This window comes from Bacillus rossius, chromosome 3 (assembly GCF_032445375.1).
Source record: "Bacillus rossius redtenbacheri isolate Brsri chromosome 3, Brsri_v3, whole genome shotgun sequence".
Classification (NCBI taxonomy): Eukaryota; Metazoa; Arthropoda; class Insecta; order Phasmatodea; family Bacillidae; genus Bacillus; species Bacillus rossius.
The window spans coordinates 37,677,203-37,688,592 of record NC_086332.1 but is presented as its reverse complement, the minus strand read 5'-3'; the positions used below and the strand labels follow the sequence as shown (position 1 = coordinate 37,688,592).

General features: G+C 41.5%; 1 protein-coding gene across 1 annotated transcript in view; it reads left to right on the top strand.

Moving 5' to 3' along the window:
- Positions 1–450: 450 nt before the first annotated feature.
- The window catches only part of LOC134531273 (retinal homeobox protein Rx1-like), a 69,982-nt gene continuing 59,042 nt past the window's right edge, over positions 451–11,390 (top strand). Inside the window, exons 1-2 of the mRNA XM_063366966.1 lie at positions 451–535; positions 5,331–5,632. Coding sequence (XP_063223036.1) covers positions 451–535; positions 5,331–5,632 — 387 coding nt within the window. The remainder of the gene's footprint in view (positions 536–5,330; positions 5,633–11,390) is intronic.

The window sequence follows — 11,390 nt, the reverse complement described above, 5'->3', positions numbered from 1 at the left end:
TTTGAGTTCTCCAAATATTCTGTACCGGGTGTTTCATGTCTAAAAAAGCTATTCTTATAACACGGGTTTCAGCCATTTCCGCTCTTCTAAATGTACAGCTTGAAAACGAAATACGAAAACAGAACCACCCATCCACCCTCATCGCATTATTAAAATGCTTTTCGTAAACAGACCCGCACAAAATGTCTTGAGCAGTTTTCACAACGCGTGGTTTCTTGCACAGCTCTGCACGCCGTGTGTGCCCGGGTAGGCGAGGGTCTCTCGTGGCGAAGATGTTCGACTCGCAACTGCCGAGTTTGTTACACCGAAGGGGAAAACACTAATCAAAAATAAACCACGGCTTGTCCGCCGCCGTAAAATAATCAAACAAATAATTTTTGAGGTTACACTTTACAGTGACCAAAAAAAAAATTTCGTTTTGTTTTGTCTGGAAAGTACTTTCACACTGTCATGGTGACTCGTTCACACACGTGCACGGCGACCACTGGTGACGTAGCGGTGGTGGGAGCCGCCGTGCGCCTGTGGTCAAGGCAGGGTGATTGTGCAGTGGATTGTCATTTCCTTCCGCAGCCAGGGACCCGGGAAGGATATTTTACTCAAGTGGAAAATGGAAAGTCCCCGATGCAGCGAGGAAGAGAAGCTGGGACAGTTGGTTTAGTAACCATAGGATCTCCGACCACTGAGAAAACACTTCGAAGTTTCGAAGAACACTAGTTTTTTTACTCGCACGAGGGAAAATTCGTTACCACGTCTACAATAGTTTTCAAGCGATTCCAAAAAAAAAAGTTTATGTATTCATAAACCATTTTACACATCAAATATATTCCAGGGTAGTTTCACCATCATGAAGTTTCATTTGGCACACCAGTACGTTTTGTATGTCACCCAATGTTTACGAAAGTGACCGTATGAGGGGTTTTCTGTCACTACCACCATCTTTGTGTCACATTTCCGCTCATCGAATTCCGTTACATTTTCTCGAAGATACTCCTATAAGAAATGCCGCATACCGGGAGATAAGATGTTTACACGTAAAAAAAAAATGGGTTTTCTCACTCGCGGTCGGAATACAGAACACTCTTGTCGTGTCCACGCGACGAGTGAAGATACCGTTTCCGACATCCTCAGCCAGACACTTCCAACAACCTCTCTGTGAAGCAGGTGAGGAAATTAGATTAACACTTGGGCAGCTAAACTCGGGTGGAACTAAGACCGAGGAATATATATCTCTCTCTGTCTCCCAGAGGCATTATTCTTTCATCCCGAGACTCGTGACAGCTCCTCTCGCGGCCTAAGTGGACAGTGACAAATGCGTTTCCGAGCGGAGCCGGCGCCCGGGGTAATCAAGGGGCGCCTGGACTAACACCGACCCACGACCGCCGAGCTAGCCCTCGCTGGCAGCCGACACGTTCGCTTGTCGAGGCCCAGCGACGGGATTGAAGCTGGCTTTACTATTGGAAACTAAGACACTCGTGAACTTAACATGTGAACTCTGCGCCTAACAGTGTAACGGTTTATGATTTCACCGTGGATAAACATGTCACATTAAAAAAGAAAATAATTATGAGTCGACGACGATTACGAACAGAAATCCATTTTCAAAATGCAGATGATACCTGGGAAAATTACGAAAATTCATCATAAATATTACGGCTGCGGTCTCGCCCGTTTTTTTTTATCGGCTGGAATAAATGACCACATAACTCGATATTACTTAACCACGTGCTCGTAGGCGTATTGGCTAAGTTATAATTCTTAAGTTTTTCGATCGTAAACCCGCCTTAAAGCTTGTTTCACACACACACACACACACAAAACGAATGCACTGAAGGTCAAGCACACAACTTGTTCGAAACGGGTTCACAATTGAAGTCTCACTGTTAGTTTTAGCCAGTGGAATTTCGTGATGTAACTATCCGACAAATGTTGGTTTTGTTATTAAATAACTATATATTTACTACGAAATGATTATTCCGTGACATCTGACCAGTTTTTTTTAACAAAGTTTTTCAACATATAAATTAATTTGGGTAATGTAAAATTTTTAGTTAACTATTCTTACCGCGAAATATTTAAATTTTTGTTACAAACATTAACAGCTAGTGATTTTTTAAAAAAGTAAGTAATGCTATAAATTTAATGGCAGGAGTTTCCCCAATATGATTGATAATTATAAACAGTTATCTACTTCTCTACTCTGATTGGCTGGGGGGTTAGTTTGGTTTCACAATTAAACACATATCTCTGAATATAATCAAGCTGATGTAAAAAGATATGGTAGGGATAGTCACCTACAAACTTCTTTGTGCCATTTCCCGAAATTACCACAAGAAAAGGGGTGAAAACTGACTTGGTTAGTTTTATAATAAATATTTATATTACGAATCTGCTAAAGGCAAAGATAAGAAATTGACTATGAATTACACGCGCAAAATGTGCCGTTGTGTGCAATATTTATGTTTTTGAGATTCGACCGCTAAGGTGGTGAAAAAGGTGTAAGTTGTGTCATAAGAATTCATACCCCTAACGCTAATAGAGCAGTAAGTAATGTAATAGTGACACTGCATTAACACATAATACTAAAAATAAAAATAGGGATATTTAGATGCTCATTACTTAATTTATTGTAGAACTAAGGAATAGTTAACTGGTATATGCCTATTGGATTTAAACATAGATGATTTACATTCCATAAAAAAAATTTAATAGAAAAAGCCTTTATACTCTATTTACATACATAAATAAGGACTACATGAGCTGCAATAGCACGCGTGTGGGAGCGAGTATTAATTTATTTATGAATCAATTTGTAGATTACTGCTTATGTTTAAAATTTCAATAAATGTTCCACCTGCATAATCATTTATTAACTATGATAAAAAAAGAAATAAAAATTTTTTTATAACAACTATATAGTGATTATACAGTGGATAATAATAAATATATTTATGTAGCTGAGTTCATAAAAACGCTTTCTGAAAATTTAACACATCAACTATGAGTACCTACCCTAGCTATAAAAATATACAATACGCTTTTTAAATATATATATTTACGCAATAGAGTAATATATTTTCTTATTTAACGGAGTGAATTTAGTGAGTAATATAAAATACATTTTTTTTAAATTAAAAAATACAAGTCATGCAGCTCGTATATTTGTGGACTCTCTCCTAGTGTGTCTTCGAATGAATCCTTACTCTGAAATCCCTTTACTTTAAGCCTGGGCAGTTACGGCCAGGAATTATTTTAAACCGTGTTTCAAAAGTTCTCAGTCGATTGTAGATTAACTCCAGATTACTTTCCCCGCTCCCCCCCCCCCCCCAATTATCCTGCCCCTATCCACCCAGCAGCAACACCTCTATTGTTATGATTCCGTCAACCTCGTGAGGGATTGCCCTCCGCGCGTTGGTGGAACCGCCGGCGTCAATCCATCACCTCTCTGACCTCATTACATACCACCACCTCTCTGACCTCACCACACACCACCTCTCCTCCCAGACCGCAAGCAAAACAGCAAGTAATAAAAATTAAAGGCAGCCTAAGGCTTAAGGGGCACGCCTAGTCAGGGGTGTATCTGTGTTAGTGAGGCGGGACGATCGGTGTGACGCTCGCTGGTGCTTCTAGCACGGTGACGCCTCTAAGGCTTCCTCCCCCCCCCCCCCCCCATCACGATCTGTTCGAACTGACAGTTCGGTCCTATCAGTCGCAACTGAACAGTTGGAACTGCCCTTGTGTGTGCAAGGACGGTGGACTGTTCAGTCTGAACTGATGGACTGAAAAACTGATGTCTTCTCATCAAATCGGACTGTGGGTTCGAGAGCCCTCAGTCCGAACTGCCGTGTGTGCCAGTCCAAACTGTCAGTCCATCATTCCATAAGCTGAGTGTCGTGGTAGACATCTTTGTTTCTACTCTTCGGTTTTTTACCCTTTATCTAACTAAATTGTGCAACTGCAACTATAGCATTCAAAGATTCTCCCATATTCTACGATGAAACGATACATCAAACAGCAACAGCAACCACAAGACTCATCGTGTGTGGGGAGGCTTCAGTTCAGTCCAAACTGCCAGTTCGGACTGTTCGTTCCAAACTGTGCACCTTGACTGATCGTGTGTGCACAGGGTCGCAATACAATCCAAAATGTCTGGGAACAGGACTGATCGTGTGTGGGGGTCTTTAAGTCTCGACAAAACCGTAATGTTTTATTCATATTTTTTTACTTCAGATTGATATTAAGAAATAGTTAAAAATGATTTTGTATAAGATACTTTGTGGACGTCATACAGTTAAGGAAACCCAGATAAGGACATTCTGAGTGAGTGAACAAAACGCAATATTATTCAGGCAAAAACGTAAGTTAGGAATATCGGTCTGAACCTGGATCCGAGACTTTAGTGGTCTGTTAATAACTACTTCTGGGCTCTCTGGCTTTGAAGCTACATCTCAGGGAATGATGCTGTACCGAACGTTTTGGAACGCCTTGTTGAATCCATCTTGAGAGATTTAAGGGCGTATGTCCCGTTCCAGGTAATGATTTTAGATTTATATTAATCACTGATCAACTTTTAGACATTTTCAATCGTTTAACTTTCACGAAATGAAAAATATATATAGTTGCATACTTTTTGCATAATTAGCTGCCAAAGTTACATTTTTAACCTTATTGGGTTGTACAAATAAGGAGAATTTAATTTATTGCAGAACTGAAACTTTTTAGGATTAACTGCAATGCCACTGGCTACTTCAAGAAATGGTTTGTATTTCTTTCAGAAAATATTAATTAATTTTACCTGACATTTCAAAATTCTCAAAATTTTTATGATCTTGACAGCCAAGAAACATGAAATGAGTTTTTGTGATAGAAATGCAAACCATTTCTTGAAGTAGCCAGTGGCATTGCAGTTAATCCTAAAAAGTTTCAGCTCTGCAATAAATTAAATTCTCCTTATTTGTACAACCCAAAAAGGTTAAAAATGTAGCTTAGGCAGCTAATTATGCAAAAAGTATGCAACTATATATATTTTTCATTTCGTGAAAGTTAAACAATTGAAAATGTCTAAAATTTGATCAGTGATTAATATAAATCTAAAAGCATGACCTGGAATGGGACATACACCCTTAAAGGTCTCAACTCATAAGCAAAGAAATATACCTGGTATTTCCAAACTACAGATATCTTGAATCTGTCAACACGTATATCTGTGAAACACTCTTTGCGGATAAACACAAATCACAAAGCTTGTACAGTGGTATTATCGTAGATGAGGTCCTGGACGGCCTGAGGATGCCCTTGGGTGTGGTGACGAGTTGAGGGGGGCGTGTCCGCAGGCGAGAACAGCAACTCGGACGACGGACCCGCGCCGGAGTCCCGCTGCCAGGCGCATCTTGACAAGAGCTGCAGCGAGGAGGAGCCCTCCAGTCCTGGCGGCGGCGGCGGCGGGGGCGGGGGTCTGCCCCCGGACTCGGGCGGCGGGGACGCTGCCAAGAAGAAGCACCGCCGCAACCGCACCACCTTCACCACCTACCAGCTGCACGAGCTGGAGCGCGCCTTCGAGAAGTCGCACTACCCGGACGTGTACAGCCGCGAGGAGCTGGCCATGAAGGTCAACCTGCCCGAGGTGCGAGTCCAGGTAGGGGTCGCCCCAGGAGCTCTGCCCGCCTGTGCCTGACTGTGCCTGACTGTGCCACCCTCCGGCTAACCGCGACACTCTTCAACTGTGGCTGCAGTGCACTCCCGCTAACCGCGACAATCTTGTACTCTAGCTGCAGTGCACTCCCGCTAACCTCGACTCTCTTGAGCTCTTGCTGCATTGCAGTCTCAGATAACCTCCACACTATTGTACTCTTGCTGGAGCTCACTCCATCTATCCTCGATAATCTTGAACCTTTGCTGCAGGGCACTCCAACTAACCTCGACACTCTTGAACTGTTTCTGCAGGGAACATCAGCTAACCTCGAATCTCTTGAGCTCTTTCTGCATTGCAGTCTCAGATAACCTCCACACTCTTGTACTCTTGTTGGAGCTCACTCCATCTGTTCTCGACACTCTTGAAATATTGCTGCAGTGCAGTCTAAGATAACCTCCACACACTTGTAATCTTGCTGGAACGCACACCATCTAATCTCTACTCTCTTGAACTCTTGGTGCAGGTGCAACGTTGACTCTTGTATTATCGCTACAGTGCAGTCTCCGCTGAAAATAAAATTTTGGAACCCAACCTCTGGCAGGTTTTTCCGAAAAATATTTATCATGTCTCGCACCTGTTCCAAACTGATATTACTTGAGGACAAGTAGTTTCAAATTTTAAGGCTCTTGACTGACAAGCAAAACCTAGTAGGATTTATAAGTTTTCTGATTAGCTGAAACAAGCTATAAGTGCTTTCTTACAGTTAAGAAGGTTTTGAAATATGAATATACTGTTCCTGTGTAGCACTGGTGTAATACAGGTTGTGTTTAAGTTTACATTTGTTTGGTTCTTGACAGAAATGAATATCAGAAGACAATCCATAAACTATTAAGGTTACTGGATTGCACTTGAACATTATTTATTTTTTTGGTTAAATTACTGTGTGTGATCAAAGGCGAGGTTGTTAGAGATCAAAAACACTAATTAGGTACACTGGATAAAGAATAGTCTATGGAAACATGAAATTATTAACCAAGACTGGTTCAGGGAAACCTGGATGAAACTGAAACTAGTGTGTATGTAACAGGGTTAGAACCCAGCTCCTCAGGAAAACGAATCCAGTGCCATGCACCTGTACCACTTCGCTTGGTCTCTCTTGGCTCGTATTCTTTATGCATTCAGGAAGACTCAAAATCGCCAACGATGACCCTATTTTACATGCCGAGACCCAGTAGTCTGAAGTACAAGGACCATCAAGAGTTTGCAACATATCTAAACGTGGAAATATTTTGGAAAAACGTCTATAAAACTCTGGAACATTTTAAGAATTTTATGTACATAACATATTTAAGTTCTCCAATGCCTATTACAAAACGACCAATTAAATATTTTCTAATTTCCCATGCAGCGAAAATATTTTATGTTTTTTTAACTCAATGATACATATTATGCCAACTAAGGTAATTATTATTATTTTCACTAACCAAGGGGCCACTCACCTTCTTCACCTCGCTGCTGTTATCACTCATGATTCACTTGGCCCGCACTCTCGCCGGTATAGCCAGTTGCGTCTGACACTCACACTGCTCGCCTGCTGGCCTCCGTGTCAAACACCTGCCAAGTAACGAGCTGGAAAAGTCTCGTATGAATGCCCGGCTAAACACTCGAAGCTTCGAGAACAGCGACGTCCTAGTTACGCCACTTCGCGCAGACGGGGCTCTGGGAACGTGCCGAACCCTCGAGATACAGGGAGAGAGGCGCCGCTCCTAGTCGGATTACCGCAGAGGGACGGGCGCTGCCTGTCCGGGAGGTGGGGCTGGTCCGACTGGCCTGGCTCGTTGTTTCGCCTCTAGTATCCTCGCAACAATATTTAAAATATTCATGAGAATCTAGGAAATACAACGGTGGTGAATTTACAAAAGTTTACATTTACCGAAAAAAAGTTGCCTCAAAAAATGTAACAAAGCTGGAGGTTAGGCCCCATGCATCATACTTTATCTAGGTTTCCGAGGGCTACAATGCGTACAAAACAAGTTAATTTAAATCCATCTATTAATCGAAAGGGCTTTACTTGTTCTGGTGAAACTTTCTTCGGTTTGGCTGAATCTTGGCGGTTTCAACTCTGCGCAATAGATGGAGACACGGAGCAAATCCATTGCCGCCAGACGGGAGGAGAAAGGAAAATCGAAGACCTGGAGGAGGTCGGTGCACGAGGGGAGAAGGGGGAGCAAGGCGGAAGATGGAGGAAACGTCGCCGAAGGGGGAATAAGGGTGTCTCGGGACGCAGTCTCCCCCAATCCGACGCCGCCGTCGGAGGGCGCGCGGGCCGTGGAGTATGGCGAGGGGGTTGGTTAGACTTATTCCACGGGCAGGGGGAAGGGAGTTCACGACCGCCCAATCTCACAAAACACTTCCCCGACCCCCCCTCCCTTTCTCCCCGGGGCGATAGCCCCAGACGTCCCGGGGGCGTAGCGGTGTATCCGAACTCGGCGCGCAAATCGAATTTTCGCGCCTGAATCGACTTTAACAAGCCCGCCGCTCCCATTCAGGACCGCCATTCAAAGTAGCTGCGGTGCTTGTGATGTGGCGAATGACGTGGTTTGAAGGGGGAGGGGAGAAAGAAGAGTGAAAAAAAAATACACGTGACGAAGGGTGTTCGAGCAAAGGCAAGGGAATAAAAAATAACACACCACGTATGTGTCAGAGAATGTATTCCCCACCCCTCTTCCTCGAGTAGCTCCCCTCTCTCCCCTTTGGCCGAAGTAACTCGGTTTCCAAAATAACTTTTTTTAAATACCTTGCCCTTCTGCGTGCGGCGAGTCAAACTTTTCGGGGCGAATTTCATTTCCTTTTCCCCAGAGTCTGAATCGTGGCAATTTCAGGAATAAACTTGCGACCGTCTGTAGAGGATTTACATTTGGCACATGTTAAATAATACTGTAACCACGTTTAGAAAACAGAACCCGAAGAATTTATGCGCAAAATAAACTATGTATTTTATCAAGGTAATCATTTTGTCTGTTTAAATTTAAACTTTTTATCCCTGGTTCATTCAAATATTTAAATGAATATTATTTGGCAAATAAAAAATTCAGAATCTTCCGAAAACTAAAAATTCAACACTGAAATGAGCAGAGCATACGTTGTGACGTCAGTCCTGTGGCGTGGTGGTAATAATTATTCACAAAACCTTCTGAATTATTTGGATTTAAAATATCCAGACTCTACTTGTTAACTAACTTAACTTTGAAGACACTTTTTTTTCAGAAAGCGGTGAATTTCATCCAATTATACTTGAAGCTATTTTATATTTTAAAGTCAACGGTAAAACCCAATTCGTTAACACCCACCAATCAACTTCCTAATACCAGAAATCTGGGCAGGACGACAATAATTCTATCCGGCTTAAAACAAAAAGTTTGATTTTTGTATTTATTGGTCCACAGATGCGTCAGATGGAAGAGGGAAATGGATTAACCTGAAGGTAAACTGTCAGTTTTTTTAGGCTTAAGTTTTCCAACTTTATTTTTATTTCGTATCTAAGTGGTTGTGGAGGATTATAGGGGAGTAAAAAAACAACCCTGGTGTGTGAATCCGTGAGACGTGTAGCAGCGACGGCGTGTGTGTGTGTGAGAGAGAGAGAGAGAGATGGCGCATTCACTTGCTAGAAGCGAGGAAGAGAGAAGGGAGACAAGACCAGGCAACTGACGAGGAAGAGAGACGCAGTCCGCTGGGCGCGCGAGCGGGCTAATAGAGACGCTCGCTGGCGGGAATTCGGGACACTGCCACAACGATGGAGGAGGGTTGGGGGGCGAGTGGGGTGTGAGAGAGGGAAGGAGGCAGCTCGGTGCTAATGAGACAATCGGATTACAAGCTCTCTCTCTCACTCTCTCCAACTGTCTCCCTCTCTGCGTGGTCTTCCTCTCCTGAAGGAACTCCGCCGTGGAAGCAGAGCTATGCCCGAGGTGCTACAGTCTGAAACCGTTAGCACCACCAACACTCGTACGCTCACATTTAGCATTATCACAGTGCTCACAGATCAGATATACATATTTAAACGTCTTGAGTGGTTTACTTCTGGGTAAAACGCCATTTGACAATAATTAACAATTTATTTATTTTTAAATTTACGAGACCACATATTAATTCCGAGAAGATACTGAAAAAAATTTACATCTCAAATGGTCCTCGAAGTGGTCGATACTTGTACACAATAAGTAGTTGTTAAGGCTGAAACCAAAATTTACAGTATAGTGTCTACCGTACCAAGTATTTTTTTTCTTTAAAAAATAGAGAAATACAAATGAGATAGCTATTCAAATTATGTATAGTTATATATTTCTTGCGTGGAGTTTGTGTATTCGTTACAATTTTTTTTGGAAATAGCATAATGTCTTTATAATGGAAAACACGTCCAAATAAGAGAATTATGGCTGTTATTTCAGATTTGGTATAGGGCCCATGTCATGGGACGTGTCCCATAGTAGTAACATGTTTCTTGTGGCAGTAATATTACTCGAGGTGGTCAGTACCAACTTTTGAATATCATTGGAATATAAATTTTTAATTAGAATATTTCACCCATTAGAATGACGGAAATTGTTATTTTAGCTTACAGAGTCTGTCACAGTGCCACGCGATGTAAACACGAACACACTGTTTAAAATTGTTACTAATTCAACGAAGAAAATTGGTTTCAAACCGTCCATGTATATCGTAAACTTTAAGCACTAACTCACCAGAACAGCTTGGAGTACTAACGAAACCTTTAAAAACTTGTGTCGTCTACGGCAAACACACTTTTATTTCTGCCACGTGCAAGTTCGGAAGTTTTTATTCTGTTTCGAACAGAACACAGATCTCGTAATTCGGAGTTCAGTATAGTTTTACGAAAATCAAGTTATCAGGAACTATAAAGATTCCTTCGTTTATGTTAGGCACATTCCCCGATGAAACATCATAACATTTATTGCAGCTTATGACAGTGTAAATACCCATTAGGGTCCGGAAACACTAAAAAAATATGTATATAAAACATTTGGTGGTTTTATGTCAGTTGGACTGAGAAATCAAATGGAGAGATTTTGAAATCGTTCTTCGCAGTCTTTGCAGGAATTCACCAAAAGTCATAGACTACACCATGTGAAGTACATGATGTTTGTATACTATAGATATTGCACACACACACAATTTGTTTTCGTAAGAAATGAAAACACATTTCAGACAATATTGAGACACCACATTTGAAATGAAAAGGTACTGCCATAACTTCAACATACTATATATATTTGTACATATGTATGTATATATAAATGTATAAATGTATGATCGCTGTTGAAAGCCTCATAGAGGCGTTTCGATGACGATAAGACTTCACGATAGCTTACGTGATACTACATTTGATGCAGCGGTCACAGTCGCCTTTGAGCCATGTACATCATAATAACGAACCTTCCAGCAGTCAGAGCCCTTCAAGTGGATCTGTCTCGCTACGTGTTGGATTTTTATGTAACTTTATTTCTTAACCACTTAACTTTTAATTTTAGTGCTTAAAATTGGCTCTATAATGGCTTAACCACAATTTTAAAATTCACTATAAATTTAGCTTAAGTTAATTTTATCACATCTATACCATAATCAAGAAGTGATAATTTTTTTATATTGCACAGTGAATAACGGAGCCTTTAAGTCTGCAGCTGTGACATAATTCACGTCGAAGGATTTATTTTGCATATCAAGCAATTTTTCAGGTTCAGCTTTA